This window comes from Pieris rapae, chromosome 2, assembly GCF_905147795.1.
Source record: "Pieris rapae chromosome 2, ilPieRapa1.1, whole genome shotgun sequence".
In the NCBI taxonomy this organism is placed as follows: Eukaryota; Metazoa; Arthropoda; class Insecta; order Lepidoptera; family Pieridae; genus Pieris; species Pieris rapae.
The window spans coordinates 2,876,344-2,901,237 of NC_059510.1; the positions used below are offsets into that span (position 1 = coordinate 2,876,344).

The 24,894-nt window shown below is 35.1% G+C and overlaps 3 protein-coding genes across 21 annotated transcripts in view; 1 reads left to right on the plus strand and 2 right to left on the minus strand.

The window, feature by feature from the left end:
* Positions 1-162: 162 nt before the first annotated feature.
* LOC110995329 (geranylgeranyl pyrophosphate synthase) lies at positions 163-3,192 on the minus strand. The gene is made up of 8 exons (XM_022262438.2): positions 2,823-3,192; positions 2,586-2,740; positions 2,232-2,376; positions 1,850-1,970; positions 1,478-1,617; positions 1,208-1,310; positions 942-1,069; positions 163-818 (listed from the first exon to the last, which is right to left on the minus strand). Exons 1-8 carry the CDS (start codon positions 2,862-2,864, stop codon positions 741-743), a joined length of 912 nt encoding a protein of 303 aa, XP_022118130.1. The 5' UTR covers positions 2,865-3,192; the 3' UTR covers positions 163-740.
* Positions 3,193-3,401: 209 nt separating this feature from the next.
* Positions 3,402-5,571, plus strand: LOC110995331. The gene is made up of 3 exons (XM_022262441.2): positions 3,402-3,780; positions 3,957-4,158; positions 4,346-5,571. Exons 1-3 carry the CDS (start codon positions 3,543-3,545, stop codon positions 5,043-5,045), a joined length of 1,140 nt encoding a protein of 379 aa, XP_022118133.1. The 5' UTR covers positions 3,402-3,542; the 3' UTR covers positions 5,046-5,571.
* Positions 5,572-9,864: 4,293 nt separating this feature from the next.
* Positions 9,865-24,894, minus strand: part of LOC110995314 (calcium-activated potassium channel slowpoke) — a 40,016-nt gene continuing 24,986 nt past the window's right edge. For 4 of the 19 annotated variants that reach the window (XM_045631331.1, XM_045631322.1, XM_045631327.1 and 1 more), the window contains exons 10-29: positions 24,149-24,301; positions 23,322-23,477; positions 22,090-22,202; positions 21,056-21,211; positions 20,775-20,851; positions 20,537-20,572; positions 19,800-19,871; positions 19,406-19,456; positions 18,438-18,500; positions 17,919-17,954; positions 17,182-17,314; positions 16,160-16,225; positions 15,410-15,581; positions 14,866-15,090; positions 14,344-14,487; positions 13,636-13,783; positions 12,943-13,079; positions 12,309-12,445; positions 11,530-11,755; positions 9,865-11,034 (exon numbers count right to left, since the gene is read on the minus strand). In XM_045631331.1, the coding sequence (XP_045487287.1) occupies positions 10,945-11,034; positions 11,530-11,755; positions 12,309-12,445; positions 12,943-13,079; positions 13,636-13,783; positions 14,344-14,487; positions 14,866-15,090; positions 15,410-15,581; positions 16,160-16,225; positions 17,182-17,314; positions 17,919-17,954; positions 18,438-18,500; positions 19,406-19,456; positions 19,800-19,871; positions 20,537-20,572; positions 20,775-20,851; positions 21,056-21,211; positions 22,090-22,202; positions 23,322-23,477; positions 24,149-24,301 (2,391 nt within the window). In that variant the 3' untranslated portion in view covers positions 9,865-10,944. Of the gene's footprint in view, positions 11,035-11,529; positions 11,756-12,308; positions 12,446-12,942; positions 13,080-13,635; positions 13,784-14,343; positions 14,488-14,865; positions 15,091-15,409; positions 15,582-16,159; positions 16,226-17,181; positions 17,315-17,918; positions 17,955-18,437; positions 18,501-19,405; positions 19,457-19,799; positions 19,872-20,536; positions 20,573-20,774; positions 20,852-21,055; positions 21,212-22,089; positions 22,203-22,942; positions 23,056-23,321; positions 23,478-24,148; positions 24,302-24,894 lie in introns of all 19 variants that reach the window. The other 15 variants (XM_045631362.1, XM_045631363.1, XM_022262411.2 and 12 more) reach the window with 12 other exon arrangements.

The window sequence follows — 24,894 nt, forward strand, 5'->3', positions numbered from 1 at the left end:
TATCTTTTGACAACTATAAAAATTATGTTAATTTTCCGTCAAATTACTTGTTATTGTGTTTGTTAATGGTGAATTAAGGTTATTATTAAGCCGCAAATACAATTAAGGGAGCGTTCAAGTATTACGTAACGAATTTTGGAGGCATAGGGGGGGGGGGGGGGGGGGGGGGTTGGGATAAAACGTTACGATACGGGGCGGGTATTGAATTATGCGTTATTGTTAATATTATTATTAGTTAGTTGCGGAAATTGTCCACCTACCTAATTGTTAATATTATTTTCGACTTATCGATACTTTACACCACATAAATGGCAACTTTAACATGTCACTGGGTAACGAAACGTTTTACTATTGGGTACAGAAGAACGTTACGGCTCGTTACAATGGGGGGGGGGGGGGTCAAGAATCTCTAAAAATACTTGAATACTCCCTAAGAGACAAAGTAATACTTCATTTATAGCATTGATGAAAAGATCGTGAGATTTATATTCCATAAAACAAATTTCAAATATGTATTGCAAAAGCTTATGCATACACAAACACAATTTTCACGTGATTCCCAATTTTTTGTTTTTTGCGCGGGGTAATATTTTCTAAACATCTCTATTTTTTATTTCGTCAACAAAGCTCGTAAGAATCTAAGACTAAAATATTTAAGCAACTGCTAGCAAATCTAAATTTGCCTAAATAAAATTTATTTACCTTCGCTTATAATTTGATTTCTAGGTTACACATATTTTCTATTTTTTGTTTGACTGCCAACTTAGAAGCTCATCGAGTAGTTCTTCTAAATGCGGGTTTCCTCCTAAACGGGCCACCTGCAAGTATATATTTAACTTCTAAATATATAAATTGAGTGGAGTCCTATGGAATATGGAAATGTATATATAAAGGTGATAAAAAATAATCTTTTCTTTATTAAAATAATAATTACAACTTACCTCAGCCCTTGCTTCTCGGTCCAGTGCAATGAGGGTATCTCTGGTATGCTGGAAGCTTCCACATTTCTCCAGCAGTTTGATGCAGTACCGCTTCACTTCCACGTCACGGGTGCGTTGACGGAGTATGTCTGGTTTTTTGTTAAGGTAAAAATACTTCAGTTAAACAAGATTTTTTGTATTAGTGGTTAATTTGTTTTCAACTAGCTTTTTGTAATTTTCTATAAGTAGAAGCATAATTATAGTTTTTATTTCAATTCAAAGGATACGCAATACTTGATTGTCGTCTTCCTGGTTTCGGATCGCGTGAATGACCGGAAAACTGAATTTCCCTTCCGTTAGATCTTCACAGTAGCTTTTATTCTCGGAGTACTGAAATATCATTTTAAAATTAATTAATTCATAGTAAAATAAAACGTAAAATAGTCAAAATTAAAGACTTCTAGTTTCCAACATATAGTCTACAATGCAAGATATCTCTCTATTATAATAAATACTAATTAACAAAATACAATATATTTTTTGAAGTAAGCTTTTACCTCTTGCAAGCAGAGATTGCAGTAATCATCTCTAATCTGGAAGTAAAGGCCTAGGATAGATGAGAGCCGGCTGAAGTCCGACTTGTTCTCAGAGAAGAGCTGCATCAATCGAATGGCCAGCATAAATAGACCTCCCGTCTCTGTAATATAAAGGATATAAACATAGATAATTGTGAAATAGTGTTTTTCACGAGGGTAGTTAAATAAAATAGTAGGGAATCCTGTAGCCCTGCAATTAGGCAAAGGGCTGACACATTTAAAAGTAATGAACTATGGAAAAATAGAGGTATATTATACATACATACCATATATAATGGTAAGTTATAAAAAATCAAAGGAATCGCATATCAATATAATAAGTATATAACTTACTTTTCATTGTCATCTCTTTATATTCATCTTCAGAGGGGCACTGAAAATTATCTCTCCAGTATATCTCCATGCCCTGACCGCGATGAAGCTCTAGTAACTGTTCAGTGTATACCGTAGTTGCCTAAAATAGAAATAGTCATAAAAAGTACATACATAATAAAAATCATTTAGGCAAAAGTATAACTAAAACATCAGTAGTTTAGAAAATAAAAAGATAGAATAGCACAATAATTACTATTAATTGTAAGAACATACATTCCTCACCTAAAATAAGGAAGTTACTAACCAGGTAAAAGCTATTTTAATATTCTAAAACACCAAGTAAAGAATAGTATTGTCAATTTTATATTGCATTAGTGTAAAAAATTCAAGATAATCATACCAAAGGGTGCCCTAATTTCAATGTCTTGTCAAGTGCAACTATCATGACATAATTGGCTGCATTAATTGTACTAGCCACTCCATATATAGAATGTGCTACTGGAATGCCTCGCCTCAGAATTGAATTGTCTTCTATGTCATCTAAACTGGAAGTGTGATATTAAGAATTTTAATGCCTTGCAACACAGTTGTAATGAGATAAACATTGCAGAGATTTTTTCAGAAGCTAAAACTATTTTTCACTTTTAATGATTTCAGTAGTTAGTAGAATAAGTTAAATTTTTAGCCTTTACATTTTATAGCAGTTGTTTACCATTGTTTGATGTATACTAAATTTGTATTTAACTTTACTTACAGTAAACTGGAATTGTGCAGCATTTGAACAATCTCTCCAACAGCTTTTAATTTTTCATCACTCACCCGAAGCCAATAATTAAAGGCTACAGTTAATTTGGCTCTTATCTGCTTTCCTGGCACTTGTTGGATGTAAGTGAATGGCATTAGGAGTTTCTGTTAAAAAAGAATACTACTATATTAGCTTTAATGTCTTAAAGTAAAATAATGAATAAAATATATGATAATAATACATCACCTCATCCTGAGATAAACCGCTTTTCGTATGTAAGTGCGACATTATATGGAACACAGCTGATTAATATGACTAGCAAATATTTAAGCGATCTACTGTTCCTTAGTTTAGTTGTTTAAACTGTGTCTACAAAGTCTAACTTATAAATTGACTCTGTCTGCGGGTGTGGACTGCGGTCAACTGCGGCTGTCCAGTGTCCTACTACTTTCAACTCGCGCACTCGTCAAAATTCTTACTTGTGAATAAATGTAAGTCAACTATATATTACACAGTACACAGATTTTTCTTCTTTACTTAAAATTTACTTTATTAGATTTTTATCACGTAAATAAAAATGTAATCTTCAGCCCTGCTGATTTTTATATTTTAACTACATGCCACAGATTTAGTAACAGTTCAAATTAGTAATTACATTGTCATTATTTTGTAGTAGCCAGGAGGGTAGGTTGAGTCTAGGGAGATGTAGAGAGTGTCTGTCAAAGTCATTAATGCCATGTTTAAGCATTTGCTTGACAATTTAAATTACTATAGATGTCACTGTCATTGTCAATTATTGATTTTTTTATTAGGTATTGAATTTTGAAAATTACGAATTATGTTATGCAGAGATCTATAATACATATTATATTAACTTTGTGATAAAATCATTAAATAGTTTTATAATAATTATTAAAATTATTTTAAATCTAATGTCATGGCGAGTGGAAAATATTACTCTATTTTATGTATCTAACTATGTCGGCAAGAAATTATATGTCGGCTCGAGAGAAGAAAGTAAATAGAGTGGATTGTTTACCATATATAAATCAACAAAAATTTCGTCGACCGGAGCTTTCTGTACTCTCTGCTAATGCTTATAATTTGAATAGAAATTTAGTATACTCGTGTAACAATTTTGCTGGCGACAGCTTGGAAAGATCAGGAACACCATATTCCGATTTCCTCTCGGAGAGTGAGACAAGTAAGTCTAAATATATTGAATAATAATTAAAAATTGTTGCGCTATCGACGTTACGGATCTTACACATTTTTTGGAGTAAATGCGTGTTCTAATCTGTGTACTGAAAACAACCTTATTTATAATTTCTCTCATAGGTATTTTTCGCTGTGGGTTAGATTAGTTTACATTACTTTTAGGCACACCAGATTTTCATAGTGAGGAGAGTGATAGCAGTGCTGGATCAATTTTAAAAAGAAACACAGCTGAGACTACAAGAGTATTAGCTGATGAATGGGAAAGAATTGAGAGAACTCTGTACAATGAGGATGGGGAAAAATCTAAACGACCTGAAATTATAGAGGAATGTCGGCAATGGCAAGAATTGCACCCACAACTTAGGTATAAACTTTGACACTATTCATTACACTATTCAAACCTTCAATCAAGCAATAAAAAATGGGAAAACTAACAAAGCTAACCTAAATTTTTCCACCAGTATACTCATGCTATATGTTTTAACAAAACCTTTATGCTTCCATCTTCTTTTTGAATTCTTATTCTTAGTAATCCTAATTTATTTTTTCAGAATACTTGGTAAGGCAATCTCTATACCAGATAAAAGGTTACACTATAGACAAATTGAACATGAAGAAGTTATTGCAATGCACTACAGTGACTATGAACAATTTAGTGAAAGTGAAGAGAGGCACTCTCAGAGCAGTACAGATGTCACACCAACAAATTCACCTCGGACATCAACAAGTGACATTCCAGATACAAAACTTTACAGAGAAAAGATATCATACCAATACTCACCAGAAATTGATCTATTAGATACATTTAGTTCACTATTACAAATAAAGCCTATACAAATAAGGAGTCCTTCCCACAAGAAAAAACAGAATCAATCTATACTAAGATCAGATATAGCATCTTCAAAATGGATGAAGCCTTATCGTCCTGATACATCTGTAAACTATGGAAGAAATAGTGCAAAATCATACATTTCTCTAGATCACACAAAAAATTCACTAGATAATAGAATTAATTCAAGAGTATTTACAGCAAGGTTAAGAGAATCATCTCTACAGCCTTTGCATTCACCTGAATCACATAATGGAACATTTAGGCATGGGCAACAAAATAACTATAATATGAGAAAAGTATCATTACCACCTCTGTTGCGAGAAGGAGAGAAAAAAAAGACAGTTGAATCTGCCAAGAAACTAAGTAGGTCAAGAAAGAGCAGTACAAAACTTCATCTGGATAGACTGAAACATAACTAGCACATCCAACTAAAATTTGGATTTTAGGTAGCAAATAAAAAATATATTTTAGTAAAAATACATACTGGAATAAAAAGAAACCTATGTACTGATCATCCATAGCCTTGGTGAGATTTTGTTGTTTGACTCCATTGATTAGCAGAGATGCAATTATATACATAAAGAGCACACCTCCATAACCAAGTGTAAAATGGCATATTAATTTGGAATTAAATTATCCATGTCCATGTCCCTTAGACGGGTTATGCGATGTCAAACAATAAATAGTATGTGAGAATAATGTCATGATTATAAATGTATACAATCATATTTGTATGTCAATCAATGTAGTTTTGATGTATGATGATGATGTATTGTTAGGAAACAAATTATAAAGGATCTATGTATTATATATTTTCGTGATTATAGTTCTATTAATTAACGTGTCATACACATTTTGATGCATATTTGATGTGTGATGCTTTTTGTAAATACATATAAAAATTTATGTAAATAAAAATGTTATTTATAAAAAAATGTCTAATTATTTTTTTAAGTTTATAAGGCTTTATTGATATGAATGGAGATATCTTTTAGCAAGAACTGTATAATAACTTTGATGGCGCCAACATCGTCGAATTTGCAACAGGTTTAAGTGGTTCGGACATGTGCACCGAATGGCAGACGACAGAACCTTAAGATACATCTGAACTCACAACCCGGTTGGAAGAGAAAGCCCGGGGGAATAGGAGTTACGAGTTACGCGGGAAGCACTGGATAGATTACGATGGCGAAGTGTACTTGAATAACCAGTGGCGATGATGATGTTGACATGGTGTAAGCAGAAAACTAGCGTTATATTCAAATAGAATTTCTATCCACAGTTACACCTACTTTTAGGTTTAACATTACCATCGCTTTCTTCATTCTTCAAGTTAAATAAGACGCTACAAAGTTCAAACAGCAAATTATATTAATATTTGAGGGTATCCTCAACGTATGTTTATCATCGAAAACTGTTCTTCGATATTTGATAAGAAATTACATTTTTGTTTTAAAGATAAGTATTTAAATTTTAATAAATGGTTTTGAATCGTAAGAATTATTTTATTGGTGAGTTTTTAACGATATCAGGCAAAATATCTTGCGTATTTTTCCAATATTTAGCTATAGCAAGTGAAAAAACCATCTGTTACTAATCAATAACTTGATAAGATTTTAAACAAGCAGCCATAAACAATGTTAAGTTTGGTTTAAACATAGCGACTCTTACACGCACAAATCAACTTGGCATCTGATTTGGTAATGACACTTGGCGAGGTGCCTAGTTAACTTACATGCACAAATCTATTTAGCAGTTAGCACCTGATTTGACGATAATGACAGTTGTGCCTAGTTAACTTCTGCGTGTAGTACAACTTAAGTTACCGGAACTATACATAATACAGAATTAGGGTTAGGCATAAATCAAACAATAAATCAAATACAAATACAGAATTTATTTGATATTTACATTATTTGCAATTTATTAACAATCAACATCAACAATATTAAATAATTTTTTGTGGGGTGATATATATTTCAAACAGTCAGATAGTAATGTCGGCGTCGTGATTTGCATCTGCTTATAATTTATATTTGTGACTTATGTAAAATGTGAAGCGAATTAGCGATGAGGCCATTACAATTAAGTTAAATTGGCTTTAAATGCCCGCCATATGTAGACACCGAATTGCATTTTTGTAACCTTTATTAAGCACATGGTTTAGGTATATTAGCTTTTATAAACGTTTCCAATAATTTTTCCGTGCCTCAAAGCAGCAATAGTGACAAGTTTTGGGAATTATTTGTTTCTTTCAATAGTTTAAGAAATAACTTTATAACGGTCATGATTTTTTGTTAAAATTCTAAGATCCTGCTTTGAAATTTGAATTTCTGTCCAGAATTTGGAAATAAAATAATCTTAAAATTTTATGTTTCCGAATATTCTTTAAAAATTCGCTGATGTATTTTTGATGTTTGTTTATCTGAAGCAAATTAATCGTATAATTTTTAATCTATGAAATAAAAAATGCGACGGTAATGGCGCGTAATGTTAGCGCTGTGGAATGAATGGCACATGAAGGCTTTGTTTGGCACTGGTGGCAAATAATTTAGTATCGGCGTATAATTAATTGTCTGCAAGTCAATACCCGAAAAGGTACAAATGTCTTGGTAGCGTAATCTTTCTGTCTCATTTGTCTCGAGTCTATGGGTGAGATTCTGATAGGTGACGTAGGTATATTAAAATCTAATACGTTTTAGACATGAAGGAGTCGCACTTGGTCTCGATTCAGAATATCTGGTATTTGTCTAACAGAAATATTTCTTAACTAGAAAGACTCAACACTGTATCTAGCCTAGTTCTTGGTTCTAGCCAATAGCTAGTAAGACTCTTTTATAGCCATACACCAGTGCCAATCCAAAATAAAGGGCAGCGTTTTAAAGTCATAGCAATATAATGACATTAGTTACTATTTTAATTTATATATTTAATTAATAAAGTGTTATAATTTTATTTACCTCACAGCCATCATTATATATTGATACTACGTTAATTAAGAGAAGACTATGCGTGTAACATTACAATAGATGGCATCAGCTTACAAAAATTTGACTAGCGAATATTCGTAGAGCGATTAAGATTTTTAGGTATATACGTATATATTATAATACATAAAAAATTTAATCTGTTCTAAAAACGTTAACAACCTCAAGCTATTAGCAATAGTCAACAATGTTGTTAATTCTAGTATTTTAATGCACACTGAACATGAATCTACCACTTATATATTATAGGCATTAAGTGATTTCGAATTTGACTTTCACTTGTTTGGATGTCGTTGACTTTCAGTTACACTACACAGGAACTAATGTACCAATCTTGAAACTAAACCAAACTGTATTCACAATATTGCTTGCATACTATTTTTGTGCGTGGGCACATTAAAGTGAGTGACGAAAGTATATAAAATATCTGAAGATTGGCACAAAATTATTGACTACCAAGATAGAACTTGGTTACAATAATGTTTGTAGTATCATTGCGATTTCAGCATCAGTAGATTCGGATACTCGTTACCGTCTATGAATGAGTTCCGTGAAAATTTCGATCTACCCTCTCGTAGACGCAAATTGGATTAGTAATAGTTTTTAAATAATTTATAGTAATTACAGCTAGCATAACGATTTCATACGCCACGAGTCACATGCACATTAAAAATTACGTACGATAATCTCAAGCAAACACACGCAGAACATTGGGCTATATTCTCTCTCGTTAAGGCGATTATACAAATTTAGACACTATTTAAATTGCACACCGAACCACCTCTATAAACTTTTAATTGCGATATATATCTGTAATGCTGTATAAAAATATTAAAGGAAAATTGTCATTTTATAATTAATTAATAATCTTATTTAATAACACGTAATTAATCCAAAATATCTATTTAGCGTGTAATTTACATTTTTACATTGAGACGTCCGAACTCTATTCTTACTAGCATACAATCTATGCCTAGTTCACAACAAACTACACACGACGTATTTCCAAATGTTGACTTTAAAGCAGCCGTAACTAACTATTTTAATGCGAAGGAGATGTGGGAAAAATTCTTATGTAATATACAAAATTACATACGACTATATACAACATACTACAATAATTACATTGTCGATTGGTGACCTGCCGTAACGTACGTAAACCTAGTTTGGCTATGGGCTTTCTGTTGCATGCATCAAATCAAACAAAATCTTCACAAATTGTAGCCATAGTTTGCCGACTCCGATTGAGTGGAGTTGCTTTTTATAACGATTAAATAAAATTAATAAATATCTATCGTGCACAACCATCTCATTTTTATACAAATACCATCTCCCTAATTACTTATTAATAAACGCGTGATACTGATGCAAGTGATTTTAATCGACTTCGAAATAAATTCTCTTGTAAGCTCTAAACGCGAATGAGTCTTAAATATAAATCCGTTTAAAACGAGTTAAGATTTCCGCTTCCGGCGGTTCAAACCTGTCCACAACGAGATCCAGTTAGCCTGACTTTGTACTTTATTCCCCTAGGGTATTTTGACATTTGTATGGACCAAGACGCAGTTACAAAAATATGGCAGTATTCATTCAATTCCTTTATAAACAAATGCTTCTGGACCTATTCATACACACTTGAACGAAAATATAATTTACCTAGTTAGGGCCGGTTTTATAATTTCGACTAATCTATATGACGAAAGCGATATTATGACAAAGATTTAAAAAAATGTCAGATCAACTACTCGATGTTCAGGATTTTTGACAAACCATTTTGAATGCGTCAATTTTTAAAGCACTTTATAAATTGTCAAATATCCCGTATTAAAGTTAAAAGATGATTTACTAGAAGATGAATGGTTCACAATCTAATATAAAAATTAAGTGATACTAATTAACTGCTACTGGCCAAGTGATTTTTAAACGTGTTTCATATCGATTAGCCGGGTAAGGTAACAGTTAATCAGTACCTCTACTTATAACATCTAAAAAGTACTAGACTATGAACGAAGTCCACAATCGTCAAAGCACCCGGAATTAACACTAAATACACCGCAGGCTTCTGAAGCCATATTTAACAACGTTTCGAAAATAATATCACACTGTTAGCATCAAAATAACACTTGCATTCATTCTCGTATCGATTGTGAGCACTCGCAATTGTTCAGTCCAGTTCGTAAATGTGCAGCGCCATGTCACGTTCACTTTGACAATCCCCGCCCAAAGGAAAAATAAAAACAAAAGAAACAAATAAAAATTATCATATTTATTTAAAAAAGGTGATTATGGATGAACGAAAAATACATGTGCATGAGGATAAGCAGAGCGGATACAATTACCTACACCCGTTACCATGAGCATAAACAATATGCAAACTACCAGAGTGCATAGACACAAGCATTATTCTAAATTCAAATTTTCAATTTAACTAAATTAACATGACGCATGACTTCAGTCGATGAGTATAAATGCTTAAAAATATTCAAACTTACATGAGTAGCACGTATTCTATAGAATAAGGAATGGACGTACTAAATATGTTGTACCTTATATTATCGTCGATTGCAATTAAAAGTTTAAAAGGTTAACTTTGCGTCGTTCTAGTGTCCACCAGATGTATACAGAATTCAAACTGGTCTAAAACCTATACAACATCGAAAGCTTCCGTTTGAATCCTGTCTAAACCTGCTCCACTGTTCCATTGCAGTGCGAAGAAGCGTGGGAAAGGTGTAAAGTGCACTGCATCAGGATGGTGAATCGAAAATAAAAGGCAATAACATCAATTATAGTATCCTTAATAATAGATGATTTCACACAGTCAACGGTGCTATTGAAGTTCCAAGCTGAAAGTGTGACGCCCAACTATTATAAGCAAAATAACATTTGTATGGATAAAGGGATTTTCGGAAATCGGGTAGGATTGTCGGAGTGTATTGCGACGGTCCTACCGGCCGGTACAGTCTAGTTACAGTACATATCCCAACGTAACGCGACTCCCTCCAAACGACTCGTTCCCATCTCGTTTTATTAGTAACGGAGCGAGCGAGACAGAAATATATCCATCTCGCTCGTTACGTTACGGTGCAAAGGTGACAACATGGTGGCGTCGATGATTTAAAAGTGAGAAGCAATACTCGCTCATTCTTAAGCACTAAGTATTGCCGTCTCGCTCAGACCAGTTTTGTGCAGAACGAGTCGTTCGTTTGGAGTAAAACGTTCATCCCCGTGGCCTCAGCGTAGAAGTTGGGGCGAAAGGGAGTGAAGGTTCAGGGTTGTACCGCGTCTAGATGTAGGAGTAGGGCCCGTCAGTGAGGGCGCTGCACAGCAATAGTCAGGAGGCGTCGTCTTTGGCCCCGGCTGTCGCAGCCAGGTGCGACGAGTGGTACTCGACGCCAGGATCGAATTGCATTAGGACGAACACCTGGAAAATATTGTTATTTATACAGCCATCTTTGTTTTTTAACGAGCCCAAAAAGGGCGTTGCCGGACTTTAATATTATGTATTAAAGTAAATGTTATACTACTACAATATTTTAAAGCAATAGTTGATTGCAATTTATATGACTCAATAAGACAGTCATGGCAAATATACTATTTTAATATAAACATTCGTGTGCTTCTTCTGTTTTATTTTAATGTAAATCTGTTATAAAATATTAATATTAATTATTTTTTTGAACTGGTTTAAACTAATCAACCGAAAAAAAAAATATTCAATGTAAGAATTTAAAAGTAAATCCAACGTATCTAAATTTTGATAAATCTTTCAGATGTCATTTTTGACCTAGATTCGGCATACTATTAAGAAAACAAAGGACATTGGAAAGCATGAGAAAATTAGCAGAATTTCCTAACTAACATTTTCAAGCAGAGGTAAAGTCAGATACCAAGATATAAACTTGGGTCTCGGTCTCACCTGATCAGTAGGCAGCAAGCAGAAATCATCAGGCGGGTTGGTGATGACGTATCGCTTGCTGGAAGCGTCACATGACGATGAGGTGTCTCTGAACCGATAGAGGCCGATGCACAGCATCCCATACTTTTGTAATGCCGCGACAAATAGGTCTCCATACTTGCCGGCCTCACCGAATTCGGCCAACGGTCCGTTGTATAGCGAAATTTGGCCAACACGACAACGGTCCCTGGTCGAACAGTAATTAACAATTATTAGATAATATTCAGAGAGCAGTGACAAAAATAATGTTACTAAAAAAAAGTTTTCCAACTAGAGTTGTTTTTTTTTTTTACACGTCAGCACTGTATTCCCCGTTGTATCCGTAGGAGGTATTTAAACCATATAGGCTTGGCACTCAATTACTACAAAACAGAAACATTCATAAATCCTCTGATATAAATTTGTTTCGTCTTTCACACATGCATACACATAATTACACATTCATCATAATATACCCATATATTTTTTATTTTTATAGTACCCTCGTTTTTAAAACCAATTGTGTTGGGTACCCTTGTTGAAACTTTGTAAATTTAAAGAAGAGCGAATCTTCCCTGACACACTAGTGAGGCCTCAATCTTAATTTTATTGTACATATAGGTAGCTAAACAAATAAAGAACTTTGATTCGCCTATACTGCTAACAAATTAAATATTTACATACCAAAAATCTAAATTTTCAATTGCCCTCTACGCAGCATTATTACAATAGAAAAGAAATTGATTATGTAACAGAAGTACCTGTTGGATAAACTCTCTGATGTGGAGTAACCGCCTCTAAGGCCGGCTCCTTCCGCGAGGATCAGTTCCAGTTCGGGCGTCGCCCCACCAGTTATTAGCGATCTGATTAATGTCAGCGCGTTCTGGTTGAAATACGTCTACAAATAACCAATTGCATTAGCATTTATTAATTTGCCCCAGACATTGTAAACCAATTATACAGTGTTTATAAAGAATCCAAATAAAATAATACCAATATTAAAAGGTCTGAAATTTCTTCAACATTTATTTGTACAAATCTTATAAAATATTTCTATTATATTTCGATTAAAACTTTATACAGAACAGTATTATTATATAAATTAATAATAATAATAATAAATAAGTATAATAATCATCGCCTTTATAACTAAAAATTTTTATATAAAATATGTACTTAGTTAAGGTTGTTTTATCCGGTGCGAAAAATCCCAGCAGAAATCGTTGTAATAAACTATTGTATTTTATTAACTCTATCACATCTATTTTTCTTTTGAATACCTCAAATCTATAACTCTTCGACTGTACAATAAAATACACAGGTATTCTACAGTTAATAAAAATCGATTACAATTTAAAATACATTTAATATTCCAGTTTTCGACTATGTACTTACAGTTGACATGAGCGAGTCCAACACACTGACGGCGAAGGCTGTTCCGCAGGCGAAAGGCTGTGTGAGGTAGAGTTCTGTGTCTGGGTCATCATCGTCGTCTTGATCCAGAAATTGCACGTTGCTATCGTTAACCAGCTCTGTTGGTAAAATTATACAAAAAATTTCATCAAAGCATTAATTACACCACGACAGGGAAATTACTGTCTTCTCCGTTGTTTCCCTGTCTTGAGATTTCTATTATTATTTTTTTAAGGACCTGCTGCAACTGAAAGCCAGCAATTGGCGGGAGGTGGAATAGGACAAGAAGCGCTGGAAGATTCTCCTTTCGGAGGCCAATGCACTGTTTGGGAAGCAGAGTCAGCGCCCAGCAGGGTGATTGATTAGCTTAATCTGATTTTATACCACATCCTAAACTGTAGAGAAATAAAAAAAATGCTTCTATGAGAGACTTTTTATAGAACAGGGGGCAAACGGGCAGGAGGCTCACCTGCTGTTAAATGATACTGCCGACCATGGACACTCAATGCCAGAGGGCTCGCGAGTGCGTTGCCGGCCTTTTAAGAATTGGTACGCTCTTTTCTTGAAGGACCCTACGTCGAATTGGTTCGGAAATACCTTTTTTTATTAATTAGTATGAGATGAAGAGCACGTAATCCTTCAGTTAATTTAAGTCCAAAAAAACTCAACACTTACCGGTAATCATAGGCACATTAGCGCCATATACGGAACCCCTTCGCTGCAGCAGGACTGGCGCGGGTGAAGCCCCTGGCGGCGCTGGCACGGCGTTAGTTCCGTTCACCCCGGCACTGAGCACGCCTATCGTGTCATCGAAGGTCATCGCCTGGACACCGAGTTAATATATGAAATACGCCTTAACTTATATTTAAAATGTGTGATTTAACACAAAAGTATTAGAGAAAACTAATCTACAAATCCCACAATATATAGTTTTAAATCCGACCAACAATATTTATTTATCTATTACATAAGAAAAATAACGACAACATTTTTACACTAGACTTCATTACGTACACTGCTAACTTTTACTATTATTATTATTATATATTTTTCTTCTACTAAGTATTAGTAGTAGCTGCTGTGGTCTCTGGTAGAATGACCAGCGCTGTGGAACACTCTGCTCTTCAACATGATGCTGAGTCAGGGCCAATTAAATATACAGCACACACGCATTACATACTTAAAACAGATCTCTTTTTTAAATTGTTATCTTCTCATTCTTTTGTTTATACATATTTTATTTTATCGTTATTATTGTAATTTTGTATAATTCTGTGTGTGTGTTTTGTTAGTAATAAATGTAATGTCTATGTCTAAGATGTCTATGTATATAACTTTTTGTAGATTCTGTAAATTAAATGCAAAAATAAGTGAATCAGAAACCTTGATGTTCAACGAAGCCAGAATAGCTTCCTTGTCAGCCAGCGTTGGGTCATCGTTGGATGGCACCTTCGCTGACAGGATGCAGCACATGTCACACAGGTTCACGTTCACTGCACGCAAGTCGGCCCGGCTTAGCGGTGAACCCTGGACAAACATAAAAACATTGTATTCGGGTAGCATTCGAAATGTCTAGAATAGCTGAAGGTGGCATGGAAATGGTGACGAAGACTATCTGTTAGCATAATTATAATGGTTAAAGTTTAAAAATCTTTATTTCTCATTGCAAAAGACGTATTGTTATTTACATGATCGATTACACGAAAAGTAAATCCAATAAATCCATACATACTAATTTTAGTCTGCTGCTTTAGACATCCTGATATGTATCTTAAATGCCTTTTTCCCACGCTCCCACGTAATTTTAGGCATGGTGACACTTTTCTACTCCTTTTACACCAAACAAATCTAATGAACCTTTTATATTTTCAGTACATTAAACTTTACGTCTTGAATGGCACTTACGTTCAAAACAGATATTTTTGGCAGATTCTGCAACATCTTCCATTCCCGTCGTATATAATCGACGCTACCCACGATGACCACGTGTTTAAGTTCGTGGTAGTGAAAGTTCGAGGCACGCAGCGGCATCACCAGGTTCCTAAGACCGATGAGCGGCGAATCCGGGTCCGCAAACAAACAGACCACCACGTGACCATTTAGTACTGTCATGGCGGCTTGGTTTCTATCCTAGAAGGTAAATCATATATAATGACATACATAATTCATTCCCAAAATCCTCATTATTAAATAGCCATAAATCATAAGCAAAATATTGACGGAATATATTTTGATATTCCACCAAAATAGAAGACGGATAAAGATTTTGAGCCTATTTCAATGATCAATTTTAGCAGGCTTTTTCAATTCTTTTGATACATGGGTTTCCAGACGCCTGGACTTCTGGAAAGTGGTGGAATAAAACCATTGGATAAGGTCATGTAACTCTCCTACAGATTAAGATAGTCTTGGAACCTGTGATTCGTGCTACATGAAGACAAATACTTACTAATATACAATCTTCTAGATTTCGGGCAGGACTCCAATGGAACATTCCAGTCGAGTCATATTTCATTTCAGTCTTTTCGAAATCGAAGTCTTTTGACTGGTCGTCTGCCATACCAGCTGGCAGACTTACTCCATTACTATTCTGATTGCCACCGCTATTCCGACTTGTGGGCCTGTGACATTAAAAGATGTTTTAAGACTGCCTTATGCACAATTCTGCTCTAGAACGTGCATTGTGTTTCAATGTTTTGTACATTTATCTTTTAAATCTAACTTTATTCTCATGTGTTTTCATCCAATCCTTATTAAGGGTGAATAATTGAAAATTAAAAAAAGTGAAGGAAATAAATCGTTTGTGTATCCACCAATGTTCCAAAAGTTTATGATATGTATAATGAAATAACGCTTTCGGAAAATTAGTAGAGAGAAATATGCGAAAATAACATAACTCGCATCTTATAAGTGTGCACGAGCATACAATAAAAAGTCACTCAAATTAGCCGTGTATTGCTCAACTTAACTGTGCTAAAACTCTACTTGTCACTACGTTGTATTCAATGCGCAAATAATCATCTAAAGTAACCATGCGTGCCGTGCTACTATTGAGTGCATACGAACTGAACATTTCTCTCAAACTCATCAAAATACATAACCATAACATTGAAATATGAAAGCGCTAACGGACTACCAACTACTTCAAACTGTCCTAAACTACGGAGTAAAATAATTGGAAAATAATTTCTGGAATTACATGAGTTTTTTCACTTCGTAGGCAAGGTGATAGGCCTGGTAATTGGTATCTTGCTCTTGCTGATTCCTGTAAACAGGGTCAAATATTCTCCAATGTTTTGAGGAGCCTCGATAAACGTGCGAAGAGTAGACCTAAACGCTAAACAGTCATGAAGTATTTTCGACTCGGTGCCGTGCATAGTGCATCGTGCCAATTAATTCACGTATTAAACAACAAATACATTGAAATTCAATTAATGAAGCGCCATAAATAAACGAAGGATAGTCATTGATTTTACAAACATTTAGAGCTCACATAATCGAAATCAATTTAATCGGGAATAAACTATAAAAAGCGTAGGTTGACATCAAGTAACCTAAATTGCGGGGATTAAAATTATAGGGGTTTCGATAATTGGATTTTACTAGTAGGAGCTGATACCAATGTTATTCATATATTTAGTTTAGAATGTTTTAACAAGAAATAATTTACTATATTCGGTTTTGGTGAGAGAGGTGCGCTCCTAAATTGTAATTTAATAATTATGTACCATATCTATGTTATAGTGTTTTTAAATAATCTTATAATATTACATTTAAAAATTATACTTAGCAATACTATGTATGTGAAATATGAGACTAAAGTTAAAACCGAGATCTGGTATAAAACCTGACCAAACCACTACCAGTCTCATTTTTTATATATATTATTGTTTACTGATTTCTGTAATACACTTCACATTTCTGTAACTGTAGGTGCCAGATTGAAAAGTGGTAAGTGAGGCATATATGTAATATCATAAATATGACCATTAATGAGTCCTTGTGTTAGAACCAATGTCGCCGTTTTGTTAACCGTCATTTTTGGAAAAAACACGCAAAATCTCTGTATGATGCGGTACGCCTTAAACAGCTGATCCTACCTTATTCGTCGATATAATGCTTTTGTTTAGTTCTTAGTAGTAAAACAGGATATAGTAAGAAAAGTAAGTTTTATTATTATATATAACTCCTTTATACTTTACTAACTAAGGCTTGACTTACGTATCAGGCGGAGCTCTTGTTACGTTGGGCTTAACTTTATTCACTTGTCTTGTGGTGGTGGAGTTCATGAGCTGGTTGGCCATTGGGGACAGCAACGCAGTTGGGGCCGCGCTACGGTGATTGCGATTTATCACTGAAAATTTGTTAAAATCTTCGACAAACTTTTATTTGAAATTTCCCTGTAATAATCCCTGTAGCTAAGAAAGGTTTTTGAGTGGGTTCTGTTGAACACTAGGTATATATAACGAAGCCGTTTTTTTTATTATTTATAGCCTTATATCAGAATCAATATAAACATTATAGCTATTGTTTTTTTGTTGTCTATGGTAACTGATTCTGTGTGCTCATTGGCAAAGGTCTCCCCCATTTTTACATTTAAGGTTGTACATTTGGGGTGTTGTGGTCTAATTCCCCACGGGGACCAGTCGAGTTGGGGCATGCTTCTTTTGTTTGATTAATTTGATTTTATTTGTTTGATTTTGTTTATTTGTTTGATTTTGTTTATTTGTTTGATTTTGTTTATCAGTTCTATTTATTTATTGGTTTTATTTATTTTAGTTTGTATTTTCCTTATTGCCGATGTTTGGTTGCTTGCTGCTACCGTTCTCTGTTTCTCTGTGGCATCTATTCTCTATATTTTTAATGCATTAACCTTACTGAATTTCGATACTGGTGTAGATCCACGAAGCCGGTACGAAAGTTTTAATAGAATTTTATTAACAAAAACATTTACTTACAGCTAATATCCTCTCCTCGATCTCGGGCGACTTCACCTGAATAATAACAGATAATTAATTGCTGTTACATGGGTCTATATAATTGAATTAAAATTCAATCATGTAAAAACTACGACAAGCTAAACAGTGTATACAATAAAAGATGCAATGAGTTGCAAGGCTCGACGGGGTAGCAAACCAGAATGATTAACATCCGCTGTAGAGTTTACCAAGAAGCACAGGTCAATGGAAACTTTTAGATTAATTGCAACTTTAATCTGGAAAAGTGTGATGCGAAAACAAGGAAACGGCATCGTGATATAGCTTGGCATTTCACCCACTAGTTCTATTAAACCCACTGTGGCTAACTTGGACCGGGATCATGCTCGATTTAAGCAAACCTTTTCCGTGGCTCGTCCGCCAATCGTGCTGTCTATGATGCATGGGCAAGCTATGTGCATTTTACCTATATAAGCTGGCTGTGGGCCAATGATGTAAAATAAAAAAAAAAACACTCAGCCCTTGGAGTCTGAGATGTACCTCGAACATGGACCTTCTTGGGCAACTCTGGCGGCGTGAAGGTGGGGGGAGGATGGTGGTCATCTGCAAAACATCAGCACATGTTCGCATTCCTTACAACACTCACTCCGTATACACATTCTACGTCACGGGCGTGACGCTCGCACGCCGTGACGCCTCGGATAAATTCAGAATGTATGGGAAATCGAGATTTCAACTTGGTCATGTGACATCTAATTTTTAAAGGTTCTACTAGGGACCAAGGTAAAACCAATTTAACAACATTTATTAAATCTACAATTATGTATATTATATTTTATTATAACATTTAGAACATGCACCATGCGTGATAAGGATAACGTATAAATACTGAACAAGCGTGTGCATTAGACCTAGGCTATGCTAAAATCTAAACCAATGTTAATTAGCTATTAGTTCTATCATCTATTTATACTTTCATTTTAATCTATTATGGCGGTACTGCTAGTGAAAGGGTAATGATAATGAAAGTATGATTGAACGAATGCGGTTTCGACTGTACTGAGATTGTGATGATAGTAAAATTGTACTTTACGTATTAGCAAATACCACTTCGACGTTTGATGTTTCAACCAGTTAAATTTTCTCGGGATACTATCAAGGCGGGACCAACTAATTTAATATTATACCCTACACAATAATAGAAAACATTATTCGTAAAAGCACAGAACATTAAAGAAAACTAAGACGTTACAACATCAACATCAGAGACTATCGATGCACAATTCTTAAGATGATACCTAGAAAAATCGAATTGTCAATTAATTGCCATAAACAAATTAAAATAACAGAATATCTCCCGATGGGTACATCGGCTAATAGATAGACAACCAGCTAACTGTAATGCACATAGATAACGATACAAGACAAAACGACAGACGATATTAATACAGGACAGGGCGACCATTCGCCCACACAACGACATTTACATAAACGTGAACATTACGTACTTGCCCGGCCCACCATCTGGACGGCTCGGACGCCCTTCCTGAATGTAGCCACTGAACCGAGAAATAACATTTTAAATCACAGTTCATCTTGTTTAGAACGTGGAGCTTACATACAAAGCAGATGTTTTGATAAGCGGCGTATAAGACTATCATTTCGCAACCCTATGTTCCGCTTTCTATTAATGTTACAGCCATATCAGTAAGCGAAACCGATGGTTGTGCCCCCATGTATTTGTTATGTTGACTTAAGTCCTACCAAGCGCCTGAGTTTATTGGTGTGGCTAAACTAATTGCGTGTTTGCCGCTTTGCGGGTTAGCGTACTTTAGCTTGTCATACGATGTTAGTTTGCAAAAAATATTAAGTGACGGCATTGGCAATCTATTCTTTCCGTACCGTCAGGAACACTTCGATATGAATTAAGATTTTGTTTCACCATCCCGGTCTGCATCATCATCATTCCGACATCTGGAAAAATCCAATTACTAGCGGCCTGTTTGATTCGACGGATGTTTTCGAACTTGGCAGATTCAATATGGTAATTAATATGGCGTGGGATTTGAATCTACCAGATTCAAGAGTGATGAAATGTTTTGAGTTCAGTTAGTGACTCGTCATTCGCACGGCAAAGGTACTGCTTTACAAAGTCTTTGTCTTTGGAAGCTCACACTTTGGACTGCGTTTAGGTTTAATCGTTCTGAGACATGCTTTCGTGGCATCGGAATCGAACTAAGTGTTTAGGGTGATGGTGCATTTTGCATTGCGGTTTAATTCTACATTTTCAATGTCATGCATTTTCGGACCGGTTTAAAAGTGCATCATATCGATTTATACGCTAGCTTGGAATGCTTTACGGTGCTGGTGGAAAGTGTAATCGGATATAAATATGTATGATGCACTAATTGCTGATAGATAGAGCATTGAGCAAAGTTCCGTGAGGCACAGATGCGTTGCATGTTCTCATACCGCGAGCGGACATACACAATGATCGCTAAATAAGTGAATGCACGGATCAGAATGCCTTGAAGCCGATCCGTTCAACGGACGCAACAACACTAAAGCAACGCAAAATTATATACACGAAAATAATTAGAAAACGTTAATCTGTATGTTAGGTGGGGTGTGCAAGTTACCTATGTCGGCTCCGACCTTCCGCTGGTGCGCGGTCACTAGAATTTTAGCCGAATATTATTATTTTCTCGCACATAGAAGTTACAAGAGCGTGTTAATTGTGTTACAGCCAAAAGACAGTAACATTTAGTGATTGTGACTCGATTGTTGCTATTCCAGAAAGTATGTCACAGTTTATTAAATCTATCAAATATCTAATTAAATGGTATTTTTTTAATAATAAACGTAAAATGATCTTACAGTTTTTGCATTTGCACTTTTTGATGAGTGTTTCATCCTTAATGTCTTCGTGGCACGCTTTGCAGTAAAACCACGCCCTGGAATAAAAATAATTTATATAATTTTATATTCCCTTATCACGATAACATTGGCCTTCATAGCGTAGAGGTTAAATGTCTTAATATTGAAGTGCTCGTAAGAATTTTTCTTACCCACATGAAATAAATTAAGGTATTAATCTGCTATAAATTAGATTTCCGGGTTAATAAATAAAATATTCCTACAGCTGTTTATGAACCTACCTTTTAACCTCATCAGCGGATTGGGCAATGAAAAACCCTTGTGTATTCGCATGTATCTTCGCATTTCTGGGATTTATTGATATCTTACTGTCAGCTCCTTCTTCACCTTTGATCTCTATCGCCAGGAGCAACAACTTTAGCTTGGTAAAGCATAGTCTGAAATATATGAATATACAGAATACAGTCTCCTCCGTGACTTTGTTTTAAGTTAACAGGAAAGTATTAATTCTGCGAAATGTAGAAGATATATGGAACATCTAGTATGGATTTACACCACCGGAAATGAAATAAATTATTTATTACAGTCAGTCAGAATCATATTGTACAATAAATTTGTCAACTGAAAACGCGCAAACAAAACACGTTTATTACATGATACCTATGTGTAAATATACACGATGCGATATAAGCGATACATATACTGATACAGGAATAGGGGAAGTGGCCAATCCGTAAGTAAGACGAACTTAAATATTGTATAAATTTTTTAGTAGTTTAAGACATTTTGTGAGTTAGGTTTATATATAAAACAAAGTCGTATTAATTACACCACTTATAACTGAATATCTGCTTTACCGATGTCAGTTATCTCTTTTTTGGTGAATTCTTTTCCGCTCGGAATAGCAGATTAACTAATAAAATATCGGATAAGTTATCGACTAACATTACATTTATTTTACGAATGCAAACAGCATGTGGTGCCATCAGTTGCCAAAACCTCGCATCATTTTACATCGAACACTCAGTTCAAGAAATTTGGATCTTGAGGTGAATAAGAAGATGCTGGTACTAGTGAGAAGAGGCCTAAAGTGTAAAACTGCCAATCGTCTTTCGCAATGACAAATTATAAAACATGTCTGTATTTGCAAAATTTGTATAAATCAACACCTAAATTAACTAAAGTTAACACAATATTATTAGACTGTTAGGCGGAACGAAGTTAGCCGGGTCAGTAAGTATATTATAATTATCCTCTGGCATATTGTAGTTGTAAATAAATTGTCATCCTAAAATGTGTATATACAGTGTCTTACTCGCTTGCTTGGGCAAATGTCATTCCGGTGAAGGATGTTGACAGGCTCTCTGTGTACATCTCACATCCAGTTCCTTGCAGGTAATCGTTCTGCCATGCCTGTGTATCTGGCGACTGGAATCAAGTGATACTATTGAAGCACGTGCTGTTAGTATGCCTAAAGGGACTAATATTCACGTCACCGGTCACCGTGAGCAATTTCTGCAAAAACCCTACATCTTTTAGTCGATACCAACTCCGGGGAAATAAATACAGATAACACAACATTTTCTACAGCCGTAATACTTTTTGACATTTAACACCTTTGTCTTCAGTCACCGTGACCACGCACGCTGTAAAGCACGCGAAACGTCGGTTTAAATTTAAAACTATGTCTAAATAATTATAAGTTTAAATACAATAATAAATAATCCGTATAAAAGTGTTTTTCTTTAAAGGTATATATTTACTTGTCCAATATAATAGCCAACACGGCTTAGATTTATCAAATTGTATAACAGCGTGGATTGAAACATGAATCGTTTTGTTCCATAAACCTAAGACTTTTACGAGGTCGCTTAGAATTACGGCCAATTAGCAAATTATTCTTTGGGAGCAAAAATCCGCTTTTATTCAAAAAATCTGTTTGAAGTTATACTTATTTTGTTTTTTTAAGGTTTTATGCTCTCGCTTAATAGCATATTTTCAGAAAATTTGATAAAATTAATGTCACGTGAATAAAAGTTTTATAAACTAGATTAGTTCGTGTCAATGCTCTAGGGAAAAAGTGCCTCCTTTTTGTAAGCCAAGACTGTTAACGTCGGGGGATTCCACATATGCAACCTTGCAACTAGTATTTGGTGTCTATCACTTACTCGGCAGCTTGTTTGAAGAGAAAACCCACAAACGCTGTACTCAATATCTCCTTGTACATCTCCATACCAGTTCCCCTTAGATAGTAATTTTTCCATCTTACCATTTGCTTTGACTGTGAAAGTTTGGCATACATTCTACATTACTCAATTCTAAGAAAAGTTATGCGCCCTTTTATCTTAAAATATCTAACTATAAAGAACCTTACTAATGTACTAGCCACGGTCTTTAAATAAAAACAAGTAATATTATGATCAGTTATACAAAGACCGACTATATACATCCAAATCGATTTTTCCCGAATGTGATCTCCAAGGAATAAATAGAGGTACGGAGACAGTTCACGATGAATAATCTAAATAGTAATAAAAATTTTCATACTGTTTTAAAACTTCTCATAGCGAATAGATTCGCCATCATAGTCGAAAAGCCCGGCGCGAGACAGCTCTGCGCGATAAAACCCAGTTTCAGCTCTGCCAGGCAAATGACATCGTCTCCTTGCTTCCAATCCCACGATGGAATGTTTAAAAGGTAGGCCTAATTGACATTTACACAATGTTTATATTACAATGAGCAGTGTTGGCCTAGTGGCTTCAGCGTGCAACTCTCATGCCTGAGGTCGTAGGTTCGATACCGCTGTGCATCAATGGACTTTCTTTCTTTGTGCGCATTTAACATTTGCTCGAACGGTGCACACGGATAACATCGTGTGGAAACCGGCATGTATTGACCCAAAAAAGTCAATGACGTGTGTCAGGCACTGAAGGCTGATCACCAACTTGCCTATTAGATTTAAAAATGATCATGAAACAGATTCAAAAATCTGAGGCCAGGATCTAAAAAGGTTGTAGCGCCACTGATTTTTTTTTATATTACAAGGCTAAATAGCGTAAACAAAGTCGATTCGTTATATTGTAGCCAAAAACGTACTCGCTCTATGAGACTTTGTTCCTTCGTTCATTAGTTTAATTGCACTCTTTGAACAAAATGCTTCCAACTCTTTAAGTCTATTGTAACACTGAGATAAAAGATACTGTGAGTGAGAGATTTGGTTAAAAGTGATAGATATTGAATAGAAATTTTTATCGTACCAAGTAAACTACACCGGCACATATTTAAGCCATCAAGGAGCTAAATCCACATCTTCAGAACCATACTGACCAGATATTATACAGGTATACTAAAAATGTGTATCTTAAAGAACGTACCTTATTGTGGTACTGCATCAGTTGAATGATGACCCTAATATCATCGGAGTAATTCTTGATGGAGATGACCCTCATGATGTTGGCTGCATCTTCAGCATCGGGATCCTGGCAGTATTTGTTAGCTAGCACCAAGCACGCGTCAGCTTCGTGTACCTATATTTTTATTAAATTTAGAATTTTAGAATTTAAAAAAGAAGATACCATATAGATATGACAACATGTAAATGCTTAAATATTTAATTACATAAGAAAAATGGTGCACAACTATTTACACAGAAAACAAACACGTTAGACCATGCAAAGAAGTGAAATTACAATGTTGCCCTTTCAATAGCATATGAAGAACATGCACTTCTACATTCAAGCCATGCGGACTTACCGTTAACACTCGACAATACCGACAATCGACATCTGTACTTTACTACAAGCAAAGCTAATTTAAATCGGAAACCCTTTCGTCGGCAACCATTAATGTCAATAGGTATTAGCACTGTTAGAAAACCTGTACAGTTCAAGTCAATATCGATTGTTTAGTGTATTAGTATATGGTCAGCATCGCATACAACACCCAGTCAGGTACATATAGACACTTAGGGGCGTTTGGCGCGGCTCGGATAGAAAGCTCATCGGGAATCGTGCGGGGCAACCACACTCAACAGTTAACAACACCGATAGCCACACAAACAGCCAGTCACGGCATAAGAAGGATGAGAACTGTACACCACTCGAAACATCTTCTGGACAGA

Excerpts from the sequence above, each read along its gene's own strand:
- LOC110995331 (XM_022262441.2), top strand. The coding sequence starts at position 3,543 with ATGTATCTAACTATGTCGGCAAGAAATTATATGTCGGCTCGAGAGAAG. Across the intron at positions 3,781-3,956 it reads CCTCTCGGAGAGTGAGACAA|GCACACCAGATTTTCATAGT; the intron begins GTAAGTCTAAAT and ends CATTACTTTTAG. Across the intron at positions 4,159-4,345 it reads GAATTGCACCCACAACTTAG|AATACTTGGTAAGGCAATCT; the intron begins GTATAAACTTTG and ends TTATTTTTTCAG.
- LOC110995329 (XM_022262438.2), bottom strand. The coding sequence starts at position 2,864 with ATGTCGCACTTACATACGAAAAGCGGTTTATCTCAGGATGAG. Across the intron at positions 1,618-1,849 it reads TAAAGAGATGACAATGAAAA|AGACGGGAGGTCTATTTATG; the intron begins GTAAGTTATATA and ends TTTATATTACAG. Across the intron at positions 1,311-1,477 it reads GCAATCTCTGCTTGCAAGAG|TACTCCGAGAATAAAAGCTA; the intron begins GTAAAAGCTTAC and ends ATGATATTTCAG.